At 48.0% G+C, this 23,225-nt stretch overlaps 2 protein-coding genes across 3 annotated transcripts; one reads left to right on the top strand and one right to left on the bottom strand.

The window, feature by feature from the left end:
• The first annotated feature begins 458 nt into the window (after positions 1-458).
• Positions 459-5,295, top strand: NPAS4 (neuronal PAS domain protein 4). Of its 2 annotated transcripts, XM_007128237.3 has the most exons (8): positions 459-633; positions 1,365-1,516; positions 1,696-1,798; positions 1,918-2,191; positions 2,373-2,482; positions 2,829-2,964; positions 3,086-4,503; positions 5,207-5,295. In XM_007128237.3, exons 1-8 carry the CDS (start codon positions 459-461, stop codon positions 5,233-5,235), a joined length of 2,397 nt encoding a protein of 798 aa, XP_007128299.1. In that variant the 3' UTR covers positions 5,236-5,295. The 2 variants fall into 2 exon arrangements, with proteins under 2 accessions (XP_007128299.1, XP_054947615.1); XM_055091640.1 differs by lacking the exon at positions 5,207-5,295 and having other exon boundaries at positions 3,086-4,553.
• A 12,783-nt stretch (positions 5,296-18,078) lies between these two features.
• MRPL11 (mitochondrial ribosomal protein L11) lies at positions 18,079-20,965 on the bottom strand. Its single transcript, XM_007128241.3, has 5 exons — positions 20,775-20,965; positions 20,304-20,399; positions 19,787-19,880; positions 19,543-19,702; positions 18,079-18,354 (listed from the first exon to the last, which is right to left on the bottom strand). The coding sequence occupies exons 1-5, from the start codon at positions 20,895-20,897 to the stop codon at positions 18,249-18,251; spliced, it is 579 nt and encodes a 192-aa protein (XP_007128303.1). The 5' UTR covers positions 20,898-20,965; the 3' UTR covers positions 18,079-18,248.
• Positions 20,966-23,225: the final 2,260 nt, after the last annotated feature.

Below are 23,225 nucleotides of genomic sequence, written 5' to 3' on the forward strand. Positions count from 1 at the left end.
CTCCCCCTCCCCCCGGCACCCCTCCCGCTCTCGTTCTACGTCACAGGATGACGTCGGAAGCCTGGGAGGGAGGAGGGGCGCGCCCCCCCAACCCCCGCCAGCAGCTCCCGCTGCAGCTTGCTTAGCCCGGCCTCCCGCCCCCCCTTTCTCTAAAGCGAGCCCCCCACGCCTGACAGCGCGCCCCCCCAACCCCAGCCAGCAGCTCCCGCTGCAGCTTGCTTAGCCCGGCCTCCCGCCCCCCCTTTCTCTAAAGCGAGCCCCCCACGCCTGACAGGAGCTATATAAGGCGGGACCAGGCAGGCGAGGGGGGCAGCGCAGCCGAGCGGAGCCCAGGAGAGGAGACAGAGAGAGAAAGAGCCTGAGCGAGAGACGGGGAAGCAAGGAGGAAGCCACCGGTGCGTCGGGACAGGAACGCAGGTGTTCGGAGCGCCCGAGCTGGAGCTCCGCAGCCGCGAGGCATGTATCGCTCCACCAAGGGCGCCTCCAAGGCGCGCCGCGACCAGATCAACGCTGAGATCCGGAACCTCAAGGAGCTGCTGCCGCTGGCCGAAGCGGACAAGGTCCGGCTGTCCTACCTGCACATTATGAGTCTTGCCTGCATCTACACTCGCAAGGGCGTCTTCTTCGCTGGAGGTGAGCAAACTGGGGCGGAGACACGAGCTGGCGCGCGCCGGGGAGAGTGAAGCAGAGGGAACCCACCGGGACCGCCGCAGGTCTAGGGCAGCGCGTCGGCGAGCTGGGCTGAGAAGGAACTAGGAGAACTCAGGAATTCCCACTTTTCCTCCTGAGTTCTGTCCAAACCTCACCCTAGTTCCGAATGAGGATTAGAGAGCCCGGATAGATAACGTCCCTGGTGCCAGACTCATGGGAGGAGGAGAGCCAGGACAGAATGGCCCCAGCCCCCGCCAGCGCAGAGGCGCTCCGGGCAGCCAGGGAAGGGAAGCCCGGGAAGTTACAGGGACGGAGCCGCCAAAGCCTGGGGAAGCACAGATGCTGCTCACGATACTGGAAGGGCTCTTGGGCAGCCGGTGGAGCGCGGCCCGCCGTGCTGACAGCACCACCGGCTTGCAGGGCGCTGCCCGCGGTGCTGAACGCTCGGTCGGCTTTGGAGCGCTGTCCGTGGTCCCGAAACACAGACCCGCCGAAGCCCCAGCCCCGACTTAGAAGTCGAAGGGCTCGCTGGCTGGGGAGATCCAGCAACAGGTTCCCCGGGCAAGAGCTGCGGGCAGCAGGTCAACAGGTGTGTGCAGAAGCAGGTCCATGAGGAATTCCTCAGAATTTTCTGAAACCCGGTCCATGTCTTTCTCACTTCTGTTTTGCTTCCCAGTCTTACTCCTGACTCACCCTATCTTCTCACTCTGCAGGCACTCCTCTGGCGGGCCCCGCAGGGCTTCTCTCAGCTCAAGAGCTTGAAGACATAGTGGCAGCACTACCTGGGTTCCTGCTTGTGTTCACGGCGGAGGGGAAGCTGCTATACCTCTCTGAGAGTGTGAGCGAGCATCTGGGCCACTCCATGGTGAGTGCTGAGGATCCTTTCAGCTTGGACTGCAGCACAGATGGGAGCACAATGAGTTTTCCACTTCTGAGAAGCTGGGACTTACTGGGGAGGAAGTTGTAGCCTACAAGATGCTACGTGCCAAGGATCGGCTCTTGCTGCCTTCATTAATGGTCATCTCTCCTTTACCTTTTCTCCAGGTGGACCTGGTTGCCCAGGGTGACAGTATCTACGACATCATTGACCCAGCTGACCACCTGACTGTGCGCCAGCAACTCACCCTGCCCTCTGCTCTGGATAATGGTGAGAACTCCTTTCTCCTTTCCTCAATCCAATATGCCTCCTGCTGCCCTGCTCCTTCCCGTGTGCCATCTCTCTCAGCCATTCACTCTCTTACCAGTTTTTTCTCTTCACTCACCTAGATCGCCTCTTCCGCTGTCGCTTCAACACCTCCAAGTCCCTCAGGCGCCAGAGTGCAGGCAACAAACTGGTGCTTATTCGAGGCCGATTCCACGCTCACCCACCTGGGGCCTACTGGGCAGGAAATCCTGTGTTCACAGCTTTCTGTGCTCCACTGGAGACAAGACCCCGCCCTGGCCCTGGCCCTGGCCCTGGTCCTGGCCCCGCCTCACTTTTCTTGGCCATGTTCCAGAGCCATCACGCTAAGGACCTGGCCCTGCTGGACATCTCAGAGAGGTAAGCCCAGAGTGTTCAGACCCCAGGGAAAAGGCAGGTCAGAGGTGAGGGGACCCTAGATTCTGGAGTCAGGGACAGGGAGGATGGGATCGAAGGGTGCAGAAGACCTGGGAGGGAGTGAGATGCCTGGGTATCAAGCAGGGAAAACAGAAAGCTGACCTCATCCTTTCCACCTTCCCAGTGTCCTAATCTACCTGGGCTTTGAGCGCAGTGAACTGCTCTGTAAGTCATGGTATGGACTGCTGCACCCTGAGGACCTGGGCCACGCTTCTGCTCAACACTACCGCCTGTGTGAGTGTCCAGAGAGGCTGAGGACGAGACAGGGAGTTGGGAAAGGGCATGGGAAACCTGACCAAGAAGGGCTGTGATCAAGACTGATGTTGGGGAGCTATCGGAGGCTAAGAGTTTCGGGTGCTATAGGGTGAACACTAGGGCAAGGAGTCACGGTGAGAATAGAATCAGAACTGGGGGACTCTGAGTGGTGAGGTCAAAGTGGGGAGTTGAATGGTACAGGTTAGGGAAGTGAGAAAAGAGGATGTCATGAATACCCCCATTCAGTGGCGAGGTCAGCAAGGCGGGAGTATAGGTGGCGCTGTCTGATGGGTGTCCTAACTCTGCATCTCTTCTTTCCCCTCAGTGGCTGAGAGTGGAGATATTCAAGCAGAGATGGTGGTGAGGCTGCTGGCCAAGCCTGGAGGCTGGGCGTGGATTTATTGCCTTTTATATTCAGAAGGTCCGGAGGGTCCCATTACTGCCAATAACTACCCAATCAGGTGAGCCGCAAGCCAGGGGCCTGGGAGGCAGCTGAGGTGGACATGGAGGAGAGACAAGTCAGAGAACTTCTCTGGGAATGGACACCACACCCTTACCGGCTGCCTCTTCTCTCCTCTCCAGTGACACGGAAGCCTGGAGCCTCCGCCAGCAGTTAAACTCTGAAGAAACCCAGGCAGCCTATGTCCTGGGCACCCCGACCATGCTGGCCTCATTCCCGGAGAACATCCTCTCCCAGGAGCAATGCCCTGGCCCTCATCCACTCTTCACCATGGGGCCTCCCCGAAGCGCCAATTTCCCCAGTGCTCCTGAGCTGGGTGCTGTCTCAACACCAGAAGAGCTTCCCCGACCCCCCAAAGAGCTTGGCTTCAGTTACCTGACATTCCCATCTGGCCCTGAGCCTTCTCTTCAAGCAGACCTGAGCAAGGATCTTGTGTGCACCCCACCCTACACGCCCCACCAGCCGGGAGGCTGTGCCTTCCTCTTCAGCCTCCATGAGCCCTTCCAGACCCACTTGGCCACTCCATCCAGCTCTCTCCAAGAACAGCTGACTCCAAGCACTGTGACCTTCTCTGATCAATTGACGCCCAGCAGTGCAACTTGCCCAGAGCCACTGACTAGCCCGCTACAAGGCCAACTGACTGAAACCTCAGCCAGAAGCTATGAAGATCCTTGCACCTCCGCTTTCCCAGATCAGCTGCTTCCCGGCACTGCCACCTTCCCAGAGCCTCTGAACAGCCCTGCCCGTGAGCAGCTGACTTCTCCAAGCACAGCATTCCAAGCACACCTGAACAGCCCCAGCCAAACTTTCCCGGAGCAACTGAGCCCTAATCCCACCAAGACTTACTTCGCCCAGGAGGGATGCAGTTTTCTCTATGAGAAGTTGCCCCCAAGTCCTAGCAGCCCTGGTAATGGGGACTGCACACTCCTGGCCCTAGCCCAGCTCCGGGGCCCCCTCTCTGTGGATGTCCCCCTGGTGCCCGAAGGCCTGCTTACACCTGAGGCCTCTCCAGTCAAGCAGAGTTTCTTCCACTATTCTGAGAAGGAACAGAATGAGATAGACCGTCTCATCCAGCAGATCAGCCAGTTGGCTCGGGGCATGGACAGGCCCTTCTCGGCAGAGGCTGGCACGGGTGGGCTAGAGCCACTTGGGGGGCTGGAGCCCCTGGACCCTAACCTTTCCCTGGCGGGAGCTGCCCCCCCTGTGCTCAGCCTGGACCTGAAACCCTGGAAAGGCCAGGATCTGGATTTCCTGGCTGACCCTGATATATTCCTGGAAGAGACGCCCGTGGAAGACATCTTCATGGATCTCTCTACCCCAGACCCCAATGAGGAATGGAGTTCAGAGGCTCCCGAGGCAGCAGTCCCAGGAGGGACCCCGCCACCTTGCAACGACCTGTCCCCAGAAGACAGCAGCTTCCTGGAGGACCTGGCCACATACGAAACCGCCTTTGAGACAGGTGTCTCAGCATTCCCCTACGATGGGTTTACTGATGGGTTGCATCAACTCCAGAGCCAAGTTCGAGACAGCTTCCACGAAGGTGAGTTGAGCCAAAACGTTCACGAGCTCAAGTTCCTCTCCTGCCAATGAGGGGCTGGGTGGAACCAGATGAGTAAACGGCCCTCTCTGTTCCTCAGTTTCATTCATAGGATAACATCGCCTGCTGTGTAGGATAGCAGTTAGGATAAGAACGGATGAAGACAGTATGGAAGTTCTGGACAAGTAGGCCTGGGGGACAGAGATTAGGGGTGTGGGATAAGATGCAAGAGAATCTTGGGTAACGGTCTGTGCTCCTTAACTCTGTGAGGGACCTAGGTCAGCCATCCCCACCCCATTTTACAGAAGACAATCAAGATCCCGAAGTTAAAGAAACTCCCCTAAGGTTATACAACAAATTGAGGGAAGAGGGATTAGAGCTCTGTCTCAGTATTCTTTGTCCCCTAAAGGGACTACAGAGGGAGAGTTTATAGGAGTTTGGGAAAGAGAGCGGGGCTCAGCCTCTGGCCCCGACAGAGTGTCCCTGCTATGGCTCCATCCTTTCCAAAACCACAGACATAATTTCACTCCACTCATCCAAACTACTCCCTTATCTTCTGAGCCTCTGGTGATCATTCAGTCATGGCACCAGCATACTGGAAGCCCATACCACGTGCCAGCAGTACACCACATCCTCAGCCTATCTTTCCTAATAGGCCTAACTGACTGTTGTCTCTCTCTCTCTGTCTCTCTCTCTCTCTCTGCAGATGGAAGTGGAGGGGAACCAACGTTTTGAATAAGTCTGTGACTTAACGTCGTCAAGTATGGCATATTGTCATCAAGACATGGAGCCGCTCTCCACCCCCCCGGGATTGTTGGGGGGATTCTGGGGGCCAGAGGGGGATAGATCCGATTCCCCAGGCCCTGCAGGATTTGGGGGGGGGGAGGTGGGAGGGCAAGGGAGGGGAGCTTCTTTTTAAAATTTAGAGACATCAAGCAATCCCAGTTTCCATTTCAATCTGTATTCACTCGTAGTGAGTTTCCTTGAATGGGGGGATAGATCCGATTCCCCAGGCCCTGCAGGATTTGGGGGGGGGGGAGGTGGGAGGGCAAGGGAGGGGAGCTTCTTTTTAAAATTTAGAGACATCAAGCAATCCCAGTTTCCATTTCAATCTGTATTCACTCGTAGTGAGTTTCCTTGAATGGGATTTCAAGCGGAGAATGGGGGAGTCTCACCTCCCCCGCCCCGCGCTGCCCCATGGGCCTGGGCCAGTTCTCCACTCCTGGGGGCCAAGCCACCCCTGGGCCTTGGTGGGGGAAAGGCAGTGCCCACCTGGGCCAGCCTGTGCCCTGAGGGGCTCTTGACACCCACGTAGAATTCTCTACACACCAGTAACGGGATTTCAATTCCGATGGACTCTGCCGCCCTGGCGGCCCTTCTCGTGACTTTTGCGCCCCGCGCCTGGGGTGGGGGGCGCGAAGAGACGCTACGTTCCTTTCCGATGGAGGAAGGCAGACCTGCCGCCGTCACACGTGTGCTTGCACGAGTGCGTGTACCTGGTGCGGGACTCACCCGGCTGCCCAACTGCCTGGGACCGCCCAGGTGGTCACCTCGTGGTGCTGCGGTGACTTTGTAGCCAACTTTATAATAAAGTCCAGTTTGCCTTTTTGGTACACCTGGTGTCATGCACTTCTGTGAAAAGGGAAGGGTGGTGACCTGAGAAGGCTGAGAGGTCCCAAAGGGACCCTGGAGGTTAGGAGGTAAACTCTGGACCTGTTGACAGCCCTGGCATTTCTTCATTCACTCATGCGCTCATTCATTCATTCACTCAACACCTGAGTGTTCTGTGTGTGGCCCACCCTGTTCTAGAAGCTGAGAGTTTGGAGCTGAAACAGATGCTACGTCTTGGCTTCAAGATGCTTTGGCAGCCAACGCTAAAGGGTACTGGAGTCTCCTCTCTGCTCCAGGCTTGCAGCGCTTCCAGCGTAGGAGGGAGCAGAAGTGTCTGGGGACGGGCAGGGGATTCAGCTTGGCATTTTCCTGGACATGAGTTTGAAGTTTCAGAACATGAGTTTCTTTCTTCAGCCTGGCCCTACAGGCAAGCCACTCCCCTGGATCTAGGGCTCTGGATCTCTCATTGGAAATGATAACCACCTCTTTTATCCCTGAACGGGGCTTTCAGCTGACAAACAATTTTATATCACTTATTCACTGCAATAAAGCCTCTGGACAGGTGTATAAGCACCATTTCATTGATGGAGAAACTGAGGCTCACAAGTAAAAAGTGATTTTTTTACTCCCACAGTTAGAGCCACAGGTGGGCAATACACCCACGTCATCTGCATCCAAGCCCTGGCCTGTCTCCCCTGCCAGATTATCCAAGAAGGGCAGGCTTGGGCTGGAGCAAGGGCCTCCTCCCCTCCCAGTCTGCAAACTAGAGCAGACCCCAAACTTCTGAGCAGAATATAACTTAGTGGATCAAGAGAAAAAGTTTCCAAAAACACTGTCTTCCTCTAAGCTTGAGGGCTAAAAAACCACAGGATATGGTGGGGGCAGAAACGAAAATTAGGAGCCAGAAAGACCTGGATTCAAATTCCACCTCCACTGACTACCTGCCGAGTGGGACGTGAGCCTCAGTTTCTTCGCAGGAAAAATGGGGCTGAAAGAAACGGCCCTGACCTCCCAAAGATGCTGCTAGGACTTGATGGGGCCTCTTATAAGCTGAGGAGCACAGAAAGGACTTAAGTTATCAAACTGAATTAGAAAGCAATGGTGACCACAAAGGCTTACAAGTCTCTTTCTCAAGGTGGGGAAGGAAGCTCCAGGCCCCAGTGTCCCCCACCCCAGCCCATTGAAATTCGGGGGCTGGATTCCAGGAGCTGAGAGCACAACACTGAGAATTCCCTAAACCTCTCTCATTCCAAATCCTCCAGCTCTGAGGCCGTGCCCTTCAGAGGTCCTAGGGGAAGGAAGACATTCCAGGGACCTGTCACCTTTTTTCCACCTTGGAGACATCCTCGGGTGAAACAGGAAGGTGCAGCGTTACCCTCTGCCTTCCCGTGCGTCTATTCTCCAACGTGAACAAAAGAACTGGACTGGAAGCCCCAAAAGGACCCTGTCTCAGCTCCACCCCACACTGGTGTCGATCGTGGGGCCAAACACACGGCAGGCACGCTAGAAATATTTTACCGAGAGGACCACTTCTGAAGATCAGCCTAAGGCCTTGAGCAGGAAGTTATCAATTTCTACCACAAAAACTCTGTGCCTAAGTTCCCCAGAGGGCCAAGGTTTGTATCTTTCAGCTTTGAACCTTAAGTGACCATAAGCTCAAGACACATATTGGAGTCCCATCTACAAACCACCCCTGGTATGTTAACTAAACTTACTGTGGCAATCACTTTGAGATATACATATATATCGAATCATTATGTCGTATACCTTAAACTTACACAGTGTTATATGTCAATTACGTCTCAAAAAATGGGGAAAATTGTTGATTTTCTTTTTCTTTTTTTTTTTTTTTTTTGCGGTACGCGGGCCTCTCACTGTCGTGGCCTCTCCCGTTGCGGAGCACAGGCTCCGGACGCGCAGGCTCAGCGGCCACGGCTCACGGGCCCAGCCGCTCCGCGGCACGTGGGATCCTCCCGGACCGGGGCGCGAACCCGCGTCCCCTGCATCGGCAGGCGGACTCTCAACCCCTGCGCCACCAGGGAAGCCCATGTTCATTTTCTAATAAAACTGTTCATCAACCGAAAAAAAAAACCTAAAACCTCCCTGGTGGTCATCAAAAACAAGGAAAGTTTGAGAAGCTGTGACAGCCAAGAGGAGCCTAAGGAAACATGATGACGAAATGTAATGTATTCTAGATAGGATCCTGAAACAGAAAAAAGACATAGGTTAAAAACTAAAGGAACCCAGGAATTCCCTGGCTGTCCAGTGGTTAGGACTCTGTGCTTCCACTGCAGGGGGCACAGGTTCGATCCCTGGTCTGGAAACTAAGATCCCTGGCGTGGCCAAAAAAATAAAATAAAATAAAAAACTAAGGAAACCTGAATAAAGTGTGGACTTTAGTCAATAATAATGTATCGATATTTGCTCAGTAGTGTGACCAATGTACCATATACGTGTATGATGTTAATAATAGGGGAAATAATAGGTGTGGAGTATATGGAAGCTAGTATTTTCACAAATTTTCTGTAAATCTAGATCTATTCTGAAATAAAAAGTTTCTTTAACAAGTAAAACTAAATAAATGAACATTTTAAAAATGTTCATTTATTTAGTTTTACTTGTTACATTTTAAAATGTAACATTTAAAAAAAAATTTTTAAATGTGAGCAAAAAATGAACACCTCACTGGTGTCTGCTGGTGGCGGTAGGTGATAGTAGAGTGTGCGTTTTGATGAGAAGACATCTCAACATTCAGAATGAGAGATCCCGGCAGCCAAGTCCAAAAGAGCCAATGGCTCTACCTGCTGGATAGAGAGGGATCTGCTTCTGTTCCTCTCACTGGCAAGGTCCCCGTGGCTCAGAGCGTCATACCTTAGCACAGGTGGATAAACTGAGGCCGGGGGGAAGGAAGGACTTGTCTGATGGCACTCCCAGAGTCGCTGCAGAAGCCAGATCTGACCCTCAGCCAGTTCCCTTCCCACGGATTCCAGACTCTGCCCTGGGAGCAGAATGTAGGAGAAAGGGCACAAGGTTTGGGGTCATAAAGACTGACCTCAAGGGCTAGCTCTGCAGCCTTATTTTTTTATGTGGTAAATATTCACAATAACTACATGTGCCAGGAACTTTTCTGGGTGCTGGGGATGCAGCAGTGAACAAGACAGACAAGGTCTCTGGGCTCACAGAGCTTACATTCTAGTTGTGGGGAGATGTAACACAAAGTAAGTAAAGTCTCAAAGGAGCATACAGAATGTGCAGTAAGGGACAGAGCCAGGCTGCTATGGTAGGGAACCACAGCTCTGGTTCAGAGTGTCCTAACTTAGAGTGGGGTGACAGGAAGCCCTTTCCTAGAAGGTAACATTGAGCTAAGACCTCAAAGACGAGGAACAGGAGTAAGAATGTTCCAGGCCAAAGGAAAGCAAGAGTAGAGGTATTTAAATGGGAAAGGCTTTGACCTGTTCAAGGACTAGCAAGGAAATCAGTGTGGCTGGATCAAGACCAGTGAGAAGAAGAGTGGTTGGAGAGGAGCGAAAAGATTACTCAGGGCCTTACACCACAATAAGAAACTTCGATTTTATTTCACATGCCATAGGAATTGATTGAGGAGATCTAAGCAGGGGAATGACGTGATTTAATTCACATGTTTAAGCCATCCCTCTGACAGTGTGTGGAGAAAGGATTCGTAGAGGCAGGAGTGGAAGCCGAGAGCCCAGCTGGGCTCCTGCCATGGTCCAGGCAAGAGGGGATGAGAGCTTTCACCAGGCACAGATGTGGGTAAGTGAATGGATTGGGGATACTCTGGAGACAGAACTACATGATTTGCTAATGTGTTTACAGTGAGGGTGAGGAAAAGAGAGGAGTCTTGTGTCTCTGACTTTAGTAACCGGGTGAAGAGTTGCTGTTTATTTAGACTGGGATGAGATGAATATCAGGACTTTTGTAGTCTCCTCTCGTGCCTGGCAGGACTAATTGAAAACCTCTCTGGATGAGGGCATATCCATCTTAGGCCTCAAGGAGCTTCCATAAATAATGTGTCACAGGCATTGAGCAGGACACAATCAAAGATAACCAGACACACAAAGAAACAAGACAATATGAGCAAGAACTAGCAAAACAGATATACACAGTACATATATTGGAGTGGTCAGTTACTAAATTTAAAACAACTATATTTTTTCATGTTTAAAGAAATTAATTACAAAGTCAAGAATATCTACAGGGAACATGCGGAATTCCCTGGCAGTCCAGTGGTTAGGACTCGGTGCTTTCACTGCCGAGGGCCCGGGTTCAATCCCCGGTTTCACTAAGATTCCCGCAAGCCGTGTGGCGCGGCCAAAAATATTAAATACAAACAAACAAAAAACACTTTAAAAATTTAGTAATTCACTAAAAAAAATGATACAAATGATACCGGTTTCACTAAGATTCCCGCAAGCCGTGTGGCGCGGCCAAAAATATTAAATACAAACAAACAAAAAACACTTTAAAAATTTAGTAATTCACTAAAAAAAATGATACAAATGATACAAATGAACTTATTTACAAAACAGAAATATAGTCACAGATATAGAAAACAAACTTATGGTTACCAAGGGGGAAAGGGAGGGGGATAAACTGGGTGATTGGGATTGACGTATACACACTACTATATATAAAATAGATAACTAATAAGGACCTACTGTATAGCACAGGGAACTCTACTCAATACTCTGTAATGGCCTATATGGGAACAGAATCTAAAATAGAGTGGACATATGTATATGTATAACTGATCCACTTTGCTGTACAGCAGAAACTAACACAACGTTGTAAATCAACTATACTCCAATAAAAATTAATTAAAAAAAATAAAGTCCACAAGGCAAGTATAAAAATAAATAAATAAATAAATAAGGGGGCTTCCCTGGTGGCGCAGTGGTTGCGCGTCCGCCTGCCGATGCAGGGGAACCGGGTTCGCGCCCCGGTCTGGGAGGATCCCACATGCCGCGGAGCGGCTGGGCCCGTGAGCCATGGCCGCTGAGCCTGCGCGTCCGGAGCCTGTGCTCCGCAACGGGAGAGGCCACAACAGAGCGAGGCCCGCGTACCGCAAAAATAAATAAATAAATAAATAAATAAGTGATTCAAATATGCAAAGTTTAAAAAAAAAGAACATCTACAGGGAACATGAAATGAAAACAGTGATAAGCAGACTTGAAAAAGAACCAATAGATTTTCTAGAAATACAATAAAAAAGATGAAAACTGAAACTAAAAATTCAATTGGAAAACAATTGGAAATGGAAAATTGGAACCCGTATCAAGGGTTTTGGTTTTTTTTTTTTTTGGCAAAAAATTACAAAACAATGTGCTGAGTGGCCTATTTGTACATTGTCTGAAAACCATGTGAGTATCTTAGCATATCACAGGCTACTATAATCTATACTAGGCCAAGTTTTAGTAAAAGTACACAATCTAAAATATTATTTTCTATTTCAGTTATTTGAGCAAAATAAAATCACCCTATTGATATAATGAACACATGTAATGAAAAATCATTATTTGAAATAAAAATTGGTGACATATACTGCATATGGAGTATAATTATGTCATACACAGTGCCAGAAACTCAGGACCAGTCTCCCCATCAAGACATCAGCCAGATTTCAAATCTGCATGGGGATGAATGCTAAACTTAAAACCTCTGAGGGGCAGAACTGAATTTTCCCAGATTTTCAGAGCTGAAGAAAATCAAGTACAGAAGCAATTCAATGGAAGAAGAATAATGTTTTCAACAAATGCTACTGGGGTAATTAGACGTCCTTGGGGGGGGAGAAAAGAATTTCAACCTAAGCCTCATACCTTATACAAAAATTAACTCAAAATGGGTCATAGACTTAAATGTAAAGTATAACTATACTGTGGATATGGTTTAAGAGGACATGGTGCTTAAGAAGACACAGCTAACTTCTAACTTCTTCAAATTTAAGATTGGCACTATATACCCATGATGTGCTTACAAGCAAACCAGGATGTCTAGATTGCTTTTTAGTTACACCCACGTAGCCATGTATAAGGATTTTAGCTTCATTTTCTTTCCTTTTCACTTTTGATACAAAGTCCCTGCTAGGAGGCTTGGAAGCAGACTCTTATTTTCTATGCAAAAATCTATGCTAATTTTTGCCTGGAAATGCCAAAGTTGAAAATAACAAGAAATAGTTTCTTAAAAGGTTGGGTGAAGTCACACACACATAAAGAGTCAGCTGATTCCCATGAGGCAAGTAAAGCCATTTAGGCACAGGATAAGAACTCCTTAAGAAAACACAAACTGCCTTATGAAAATGCAAGGCCAACCTTCATGATTGCTTTGCAAGTTGAAATATACCTCTGAGACTTCATTCCAGCTTTGCTGCAGGCCAGTGACTAAGATATCTACCGAATAGATGAAAAAAGCAATGTAATCATTGTTTAGTTGGAAGACATCTGACACAGTGCTGTAACTGAGCACACCAAGTAGTCCAGGGGAAGAAGTAGCCACACAACAGCTAGAAATCATCTGCTCCTCTCACTATGGAGCTGTGGCAGAAGTACAACAAAAATTGAAAAATATACAAGGTGCGGTATGGAAGTCACTAGTATCACCAGAAGTAGGGGGTGACAGCAAACCTCATTCACGTTACTAAAATAGGAAACTTGGAATAAAATGCAACAATATATAAATTTTTCAAAAAGAAATGACCATGACTTTTTTTCTTAAAACCTAGGTTGAATTGAATCTATACATAATATATATATATATATATATTTTTTTTTTTTTGTGGTACGCGGGCCTCCCTCTGTTGCGGCCTCTCCCGTTGCGGAGCACAGGCTCCGGACGCGCAGGCTCAGCGGCCACGGCTCACGGGCCCAGCCGCTCCACGGCATGTGGGATCCTCCCAGACCGGGGCGCGAACCCGGTTCCCCTGCATCGGCAGGCGGACGCGCAACCACTGCGCCACCAGGGAAGCCCCCATAATATATATTAAGAGTGAGAGTCAACAAAATCTTAACTTCTTTGTACTATCGTTATAAAAAAGTAAAACTTCAGAATGATTTTTTTTTTTTTTTTTTTTTTTTGCGGCACGCGGGCCTCTCACTGCTGTGGCCTCTCCCGTTGCAGAGCACAGGCTCCGGACGCACAGGCTCAGCGGCCATGGATCACAGGCCCCAGAATGACTTTTTATAATCTTTTGAGAAGACTGCATGTAAGAGCACCAGGAGAGTAAGTGTTACATCTCCCATTCCTAGAAGAACAGCGGTCCATGAGCTTATTCATGAGGATTAGGAAAGTTAGACTCACCCAGATACGATGCACTATTTAAGATTTATTATTCTTGAATAAGCAGTCCTTCCTCTAAAATGCAAGTGCCCCAATAGAATTAGATGCATGACAGTTGTTAAAAATTCATGTGAATTCAGTGAATTAAATGCTTTCCCTAAGGCCAACTGAGTTTCCATCAAACATACAAGGAGATTATATCTAGCTAAGGAGGAGGAAAGTATGTGCCAGGCTGGATCACCAAGCTGGGGAAATGCTAGGATTCTGGAAGCTACCTGAGAACGCAAATGGAAGAGTAACATTTGGTCCTTCAAAACACTGTACATGTCTGACTTTCCCTATTCTTTCTTCTACCAGTAGCAACTTCAAGCTCCCTCTGAAAAATTAATACTAACAAGATTGTAAATGAAGCAGAAATTTTTTGCCGTCTAAAAACTAACCAAGATATAGCAGAATAGGTATAGTTTTTAAAGAAAGCCTACTGATCTCCATGGTCCATGTAAAGTGGCCCATCCCTAGCCATGACCTCAAACGAACCGTATTTTTTCTTTGCCTCACCTCATCATTCTCCTTTCTTCTGTTTTCTATTTCTATCTCATCTCTCCCCACCTTGGTATTCAGAGTTTTGGTCCAAAAACCGGCAGCACTGACATCACCTTGGGAGCTTGTTAGAAATTCAAAATCATGAGTCCCTCCTCAGATATTAAATTCTGCATTTTAACAAATTTCCCCGGGTGATTCATAAATAAAGTTGCTTATCAAATTAAAAAAAAAGAAGACATAGCTATAATAAAGTTTTCATGATGTGGACAGAGAGCTAAAAATAAGCCATAAATAGAACATTTTAGGAAAAAACATAGGAGAAAATCTTAGGTACCAAGGGCTTGGTGAAGTGTTCTTAGGCATGACACCAAAAGCATGATCCATAAAAGAAAATAATTGATAAATTGGACTTTATTGAGATTGAAAACTTTTACCTGTGAAAGATCTTGTTAAGAGGATGAAAAAACAAGCTACACAATGGGAGAAAATATTTGCAGACGACATACCTGACAAAGAGCTCCTATCTAAAACCCTCAAAACACAGCAGTTAAAGAAAAACACAACAATTCATTAGAAAATGGACAAAAGGGAATTCCCTGGTGGTCCAGTGGTTAGGACTCGGCATTTTCACTGGGCCCACTGCCAAGGGCCCAGGTTCAACCCCTGGTTGGGGAACTAAGATCCCACAAGCCACACAGTGCAGCCAAAAAAAAAAGAAAGAAAAGAAAATGGACCAAAAAATGGAGACAATTCACCAAAGAACATAGATATATAGCAAATAAGCACATGAAAAGATTTTCAACAACCCTAGACATTATGGAAACACAAATTAAGGCCACAACAAGATATCACAACCCACCTATTAGAACAACTAAAATAATAACAACAACAACATCAAGTTCTGATGAGGCTGCAGAGAAACTGGATCATTCACATATTGCTGGTGTAGTGTAAGTAATGTACAGTTACTCTGGAAAATAATTTTGCGGTTTCTTAAACAACTGAAAACACACTTACTGTATGACCCAGCAATTGCACTCCTGGGCATTTATCCCAGAGGAATGAAAATTACATCTTTCAAGAATGCTCATAACACCTTTATTTGTAATAGCCAAAAAGTGGAAACAACTAAATGCCCTTCAATAGATAAATGATTAAACAAATTGTGGTACATCCATACCTTGGAATACTATTCAGCAATAAAAAAGGGACAGACTATTAATACACACAACAACTTGGATGGATCTCAAAGGCATTATACTGGGTGAGAAAAGAAAACAACCTCAAAAGGACATATACTGTATGAGTTCACTCATATAACAGTCTAGAAATGAGGACAAAGACCTCCCTATAATAGAGACAGAGAACAGAAAAGTGGTTGCCAGGGATTAGGATAGTAGGGGAGAGGTGGGTGGGTGCAACTATAAAGGAGAGAAGGTAACCAAGATGGGAGCTGTGTGGATTAGGATGACCTCATCTTGGAAGTGACATGCCAGCACTTCTGCCAGTCTTGGTGACATAGACTAACCCCAGCACAATGTGGGGGAGTGTTAATTACTAGGAGGTAGGGGTCGAGAGCTATTTTGGAAGGTGGCTACCACACCAACTAATTCTGTTACAAGAACATCTAAAACATAAGAATAGGAAAAGGTGGAAAGGATGTAAAAAAAAGATATATTGTGCTGACTCTAAACAAAAGAGAGATTGGTGTAGCTATATTTAATAATAGACACAATAGACTTTGAGACAAAAAACATTACAAACAAAGAGTAAATGGAGATGAAAAGTATAGACAGTCTGTTTAGACAATTCTTTTAACTGTTACAGTGAAAGAAAACAGAGAAATGGGGGCAGTGGCTAAAGGGAGATGAGAATCAAGAGAACTGCTTGTTCTTGAATGATACTAGAGTATATGTGTGTGTGTGATTGTTATTTTTCTGTTTTGGGGTTTTTTTTGTTTTTTCTTTTTGCTATTGAGTTGTATGAGTTCTTTATATACTATGGATATTAACTCCTTATCAGATATATGATTTATAACTCTTTTTCTCCTATTCTGTACATTGCCTTTTCATTTTGTTGATGGTTTCCTTTGCTGTGCAGAAGCTTTTTAGTTTGATGTAGTCCCACTTGTTTATTTTTGCTTTGTTGCCTTTGCTTTTGGGGTCAAGTAAAAAAACTCACTGCCAAGACCAAAGTCAAGGAGTCTGTTTTCTTCTAGTTTTATGGTTTCAGGTCTTATGCTCAAATCTTTAACCTATTTTGAGTTGTTTTGTTTTTTTGTTTTTTTTTTGTTTTTTTTTTTTTGCAGTACGTGGGCCTCACTGCTGTGGCCTCTCCTGTTGTGGAGCACAGGCTCCAGACGCGCAGGCTCAGAGGCCATGGCTCACGGGCCTAGCCGCTCCGCGGCATGTGGGATCTTCCCGAACCGGGGCACAAACCCGTATCCCCTGCATCGGCAGGCGGACTCTCAACCACTGTGCTACCAGGGAAGCCCCTTGAGTTAACTTTTAAAGTTTCATTCTCTTGCATGTGGTTATCCACTTTTCTCAACACCCTCTATTGAAGGGACTGTCCTTTCCCCATTGTATATTCTTGGCTCCTTTGTCATAAATTTACTGGCCATATATGCAGTTATGGGATCTTCCCGAACCGGGCCACAAACCCGTATCCCCTGCATCGGCAGGCGGACTCTCAACCACTGTGCTACCAGGGAAGCCCCTTGAGTTAACTTTTAAAGTTTCATTCTCTTGCATGTGGTTGTCCACTTTTCTCAACACCCTCTATTGAAGGGACTGTCCTTTCCCCATTGTATATTCTTGGCTCCTTTGTCATAAATTTACTGGCCATATATGCAGTTATTTCAACCTTTTGAGATAAGCACTATTTTCTCTTATAGATGATGGATCTAAAGCACAGAGTAGTTAAGTAACTTGCCCAAGACAACACAGCTAGGGAGAATGGAAATGACTGTGGCCTCTGACTGATAACCAGCAAGAAATTGAGGACTTCATGCAACTGCTCAGAAAGAATTAAATGCTGCCAACAACCACGTGAGTTTGAAAGTGGATCCTTCCCCAGTCAAGCCTCAGATGAGACCACAGCCCCAGCTGACACCTTGATTGAAGTTTTGGGAGACCCTGAAGCAGAGGACCAAATGATGTTCATCACAAGGTTGTGTGTATTTTTTTTTTTAACGCAAACAACAAACCTACCCAACAGTTGAGGACTTGGTTAAATAATGGTCTACCCATAAGACAGAATACTAAGCAGCCGTTAAAAATTGTCTTAGGAAGATGATTAATAATGAAAAAATGTTCTAAATAATTGCCAAGTTACAAGTAAAAGTAGAATACAACAGTATCTAGAGTATGACCCAAATTTCTTTTTTTCTTAAAGTATTATATATAAACACAAAGAAAAAAAAACAAGTAGAAAAGATATATACCACAATATTGGCAGGAATCTCATCTAGGTGAGGGGATTACTTGAGGCTTTTCTTTTCTTGTAGGGTTTTTTCTATGCTTTCCAAATCTTCTCGGTGTAAAACCAAGTACCTAGCACATAACAGGTGCTTAGTAAATGTGAATCCCATTTTTCCCCAAAGTCCTCCTCTCTTCTCTGAGAGGACAATAGTCCTTGGTGTTATGACTAATGGGAAAACAAAAGGCCAGGGCTTCCCAAGGACTTCTCCCACCATGGGCAGGTACCTACTGATGCTTTGCTTCTTCCATGGGTCTGTAGCCATAAACCCCACAATAATTCACATTCAGATATCACCTGACTCAGAGCCAGGGTCAGCTTAATAGAGGGGTCTGAAGTAGCCCTTGGGATCCAGGGCACTCCATGTAGCAACCCTGCTTGGGGCTGTGACCTGAAGTCCCCAAAGGGTTCTGTTTCTGTTGAGATGGCAAGTCCCCAAGAGATAGAAGGCATTTCGGATGGAAGCAGAAACAACATCTGCTGCCTCTGTACACCCAAGTCCAGCAGCCATGCCCCCACCTACCTTGCCCTTTCTCTCACCCCTGGAAAATGGGGAAACAGGATTTTCTGCTACCCCTGCCAATTCAGATCCTGGGCAGTCGCTCTGCTTGGATGAGGTCCCTTTCTCTGGGGTCCCAAAGCAGAAACTGAGGGTGGGTGACAAAAGATGTTTATTCACACTTGATCCTTTGATATAACCACACGTGCAAAAATACATAATTTAAAGTCAGAAAAACATAATCAGGTTGATGTGACCTCCCTCCCCTCTGGCCCAGCCTTTCCAACTGGCACCCTTCAAAATCCTGGAGGGTGGGGGACAGGGGTCACTTCTTGGCAGCTTCTGCCTGGGCTGCCAAATCTGCCTCTTTCTGAGCAGCCAGGAACAGGGCTCGCTCCTTCTGGAAAGCTGCCAGCTCTTCTGAACTGAGGCTGCAGGTACAGAAAAACAGACGGTAAGTGAAGGGCCGGTCACTGGTGGGGAGCTCACAGCACCATGTCACTGTCTCAGAACCCCTCTCCCCTCCTGGACGTCCCAGACCCCATACCTTTGCTCATCTGTTTCCTCTGCCAGAATTGCCACCCCACTATCATCTCTGCCTTTTACTCCTTTCTTAAAGCCCTACTCATCTTTTGAGGATGAGTACAGCTACACCCTAGTCCAAATTAACCTGCCCTTCCTCTGCGCCCCAAAACGTTTTGTAAAATGAAGTCATCAGGTGGTGCATGCATATCTCTTTCAGAGCAAGGATCAGATTCACTCACTTCTGTACTCCCGATACAAGTAAAGATCTGAGCAAAGTAAAGTCTATCCCTGTTCCACGCTTAACCCCACTCCTCTTGGGAAACAACCAACCGTCACCCTTGGATGGGGTGTGACACCAGCAGCAAGAGGCCAGAGAAGGGTGGAGTGTTGCCCCTGCTGTCGTCTGGCCAGAGGCTCTCCCACCCTACATCTCACTTCAAGGAAACAATTTCTGAGGCCATCCGAAGCCCCATGAGGGGGCCTGCTATTGGCCTCAGGATCAAGTCTGAATTTGAGGACCAACTAGTCCCTGTTTGGCTCACGTCCTACTATGTCCCATTCTGCCTCTAGTATTATATACCCAGATCACACTGAAATTCTTTGCTCCACTCCTTCACCTTACATCCTTCACAGGGACTTTTCTACTTCTCGGAATGCTCGCCCCAGTCCTTGACCTCACTTCCCAGGGCTCTGCTTAGATGTCAACTGCTCTGCAAAGCCTTCATCGACACACCGGGCAACCTACTCCCTGTTCCGAAGATACCTGTAGTTCCTTTTATCGACACTGACCATCTGGCAGTATACTGCTCCATTTATGGATCTGCCTCCATCTCTGGACTCTGAGTTCCTTAGAAAGCAAGGTCAAGCATGGCTACCTCCTTCCTAGCTGCATCCAGTGTCCAGAACAATGCCTAACGCATGATAGGTACTTAACAAGTATATTCCAAATGAATGAATGAGGCTCCCCACTCCCAAGAATCTAAGATCCATTAACTCAGAAGCTGACTCTCCCAGTCAGTGGGCCCTCAGCTTTGTCGCAGAGTCAAGAACTTTCCAGGCCCTCCCCTCACACTGAGCTTCCCCCGGAAACTCACTCTTTCACCACACGAATGCCCAGGGAACGGGCAGAGCCAATGATGGAGCGGACAACAGAGGACAGGGGCACATCCTGCAGGGCGAAGGCGTCATCCTGAGCTTTGACACGGGCGATCTCATACACGTGCTTCAGTGTCACTAGGCCTGCCACCTCTTTCCCTGGGAGCAAGGAACAAACAGTCCTTCAGGTGTCACTGCTTCCTTCCAGAGCCCAGAAGCCCGGATGCCCACCCTGCCCCTTACCTGTGTGCCGGGCCCCCTTCTCAATCCCCGCAGCTGCTTTCAGGAAGTAGGAAACAGTGGGTTGGCCAATTTTGATTTCAAATGTCCTGTCAGGCTGAACGGAAACAAGACACATGAGAATCTTTCTTCCCACCTCCCCCAACCCCTGCTGCCCCAGCCCAGGGAACTTCTAACTTCCTGTCCCCCCTTCTCTCAGCTCACCTTCCTTCCCTTTAACTGACAACAAAACCACAGAAGAAACAAATCTGCAACAAACATCCCTGTCACTTCTATTCCAGGTCCAACTCTGCTCTAGAAGCCCCAGCAAGTTGGAGGGACAAAGGAAAGATCTGCAATATGGCAGCGCGGGTTCAGGAAAGACATGGCCTAGTCTCTACTGTATAAATGGGGAAAGTGGGGCCGGGTAACAGGAAAACACTTGCCCCAAGTTATGAGCAGAGTAGCAACCCCAGGTGACCAGCTCCAGGGCCTGGGGAGAATGAGAAGGAAACAGGGGATCAGAGCCCCGACTCCTCACCTTCACAAAAATCTTGGTAGGCAAAGGAATGCCTTCTTTGATGTCCTTGGTCTTCTCGTTGAACTCCTTACAGAACTGGTTGATGGAAACGCCTCGCTGTGAGGGAGGCATAGGGGTCAGCGTGCGGAGGAAGGGACGGCTTCCTTTCCCCCGGAGGCTCCATCCATTCTCTCCTCCGTCTTCACTTCCCTAAGCTCCCATTCTCTTTTCTCTACCCAGATCCAACTACCGTTTTATGTGCCAGATGATTCGTATGTTTCATGCCTCTCTATCCTTACAACAGCTCGCGGACGAAAAACAGAGAAAGCTGAACCTCGAAGAGGCTGTGTAACTAACCCAAGGACATAAAACGTGTGGGCAGCAGAGCCGCGTTTTAAACCGAGGCCGCCCTGGCCCAGCCCGCACCCGCCACCCGCGTACTAGCTCCCACCCTCCGACGCCTCCCACGCCAGGTTCCTGCCGCGGCTGCACCTGACCCAGGACGGGGCCTAGTGGGGGCCCGGGCATGGCCTGGCCTGCCCGCACGATGGTCCGGATCACGCCGCCGGCCTCGGGCTTCCTGAGGGCCCGAGTGGCCCGGCTTAGCTTCGACATGAGGCGGAGTTCCCGGCCTTAGATCATCTCAGGTCCACAGCAAGAGACACGGCTCCCGGCACCTCCACCTTGGGTTAAAGGTCAAGGGTCCTCACGTTAGGGTAAGGCGGATGAAGCCAACAAATAGCAGCGTTGATTCATCCTTCCGCTCTCCAACTAGGAAGACAAGGAGGATGAGATGAAGCGGAAAAAACTTTTAACTTGCTACCTTAAGATTGAGGAAGGACCCGAATGTCTCAGATACACACGTTCCTCCTGGAGAGCACACAGGCAGTGCCTCAGACAGCTAAACTGGCAGGTGGCCCTTAATATCCGCACTGCATTGTGGGTATGGTAGTTTTGACCGCGTATGCGAATCCCACCGCTTGCTATGTCCTGGGGCGCCATCTGCTGGACATAGTGATAATCCCTGGGTTGGAAAATCGCTTAGCGCTCCTTTTTAGGAGTGGAGATCTCTTCACTTTCTGAGCCTGTTTCTTCACCCGTTGTTGAAAGGGAAGACGGTTTAGAGTACGGACCTTGGAAGTAAACTGCCTGGTTGCTTCTCTTGCTGGCTGTGAACTTGATCAACTTATTTAGTTTATGCTCAGTTTCCCCCTCTGTACAAAGAGGATTATAATAGGCAGTACCTACCCCTGGGATTGTTGTGAGGATTGAGTCAGCAAAGTGCTTTAGAACAATACCTGACACCTAGTCAGCACGTGCTCTTCACTGTACAATAAGGACAAAACCTTGCAGAGCTCTTGTGAGGCTTAAAAGGCCCAGAACGTAGTTGATACATCACCTGTGTCCAATAAAATAAGCCAGCATCTTATTATTATTGTTGTTATTATTATTATTTTTAGCATTTGCTACATGCCAGGCACTGCGCTAAGGGCATTATTATCTCATTTAATCCTCACAATGGCATGACGTATATTGTTTTATTATACCCCCTTTACAAATGAGAAATTGAGGCACAAAAAGAGGCCCTAAAACACCTACCCTGTATGTGACACGGCTGGGAAAGAAATATGAGATTATCTGATTCTAGACCTTGTTCTATTTACCACAAGTCTGTACTGCTGTAATCCCTGGTTAAATGATATAATCCATGTAAAATGATATGATCCATGTAAAACCACACTGTAAACTGTGAGACACATCAACTTTTTATTCTGCATTCGCATTGGACTCCCACTAAGTAAATGTGATTGCTTCTGTCTCTGAAGTCTATCAAGTTCTTATAACGCTCAGCCTCATTAACCTTCTCAAGACTCTGGAACCAACAAGGCTCTTTGATTTACTAGCTGTAAAACCTGGGGCACAGTAATTAACTTTCCTGTGCTTCCGATTCCTCACTAGTAAGATGGGGCTGAATATAGTACCTACCTCACAGGAAATTAGTTAATTCAGGTAAAGAACATAGAAGAGGGCCTGGCCCAGAGCAAGCCAAGCTGGGTAGGATTTATCTCTGGGTGCCCCACATCACCCAACCTATATTTACAAATTTATTTACAAATAAAGAAATAAATCCTTCCTGAATGAAGGAATCAGGAAGCAAATGGGCATGGCAGGTGCTCAGGGAGCCAAGAATGTGGCCTGGTACAAACTGGGCTCCATTGGGTGCAATTTCCACTTCCTGTCAATGAAAGGACAGTTTTGATTATTCCAGCTCTTACAGATTATAAGGAAGCAACTCCCTAGTCTGCGTTTGGATATGTGGGAGGCCAGACTGTTCAGTGGCGAAGATGAGGCCGGACAGGCGAGAGAGGACCCGATCTCACAGGCCTTGCCAGCCTGCTAAGGAGTGCGGGCTGTACAGTAGGAAGCCATCGAAGAGTGTTAAGTATTTGCATCATATTTGCATTTTGAAAAGGTGACCCTGGCTTGGATGTGTAGAGGGATTGGAGGAGAGCAGGGATTGGATGCAGCGAGACCCATTAGGTCAGGGCAGTAAGACGGTGCAGAGATAATGGTAGCTTGGGACCAATCCAAGAGATACTTAGAATATAGAGTTTATTTTAGTCAACAAATGGCTGTGTAGTATGAAGTGTGTACATCTTTATGAAGAGTAACTCATTTTTTAAAAATAAATTTATTTATTTATTTTTGGCTGCGTTGGGTCTTCATTGCTGCACGCGGGCTTTCTCTAGTTGCGGTGAACGGGGCCTGCTCTTTATCGCGGTGTGCGGGCTTCTCATTGCGGTGGCTTCTCTTGTTGTGGAACATGGGCTCTAGGCACGTGGGCTTCAGTAGTTGTGGCACACGGGCTCAGTTGCTCCGCGGCATGTGGGATCTTCCCGGACCAGGGCTCGAACCCGTGTCCCCTGCATTGGCAGGTGGATT

This window comes from Physeter macrocephalus, chromosome 16, assembly GCF_002837175.3.
Source record: "Physeter macrocephalus isolate SW-GA chromosome 16, ASM283717v5, whole genome shotgun sequence".
Taxonomy (NCBI): Eukaryota; Metazoa; Chordata; class Mammalia; order Artiodactyla; family Physeteridae; genus Physeter; species Physeter macrocephalus.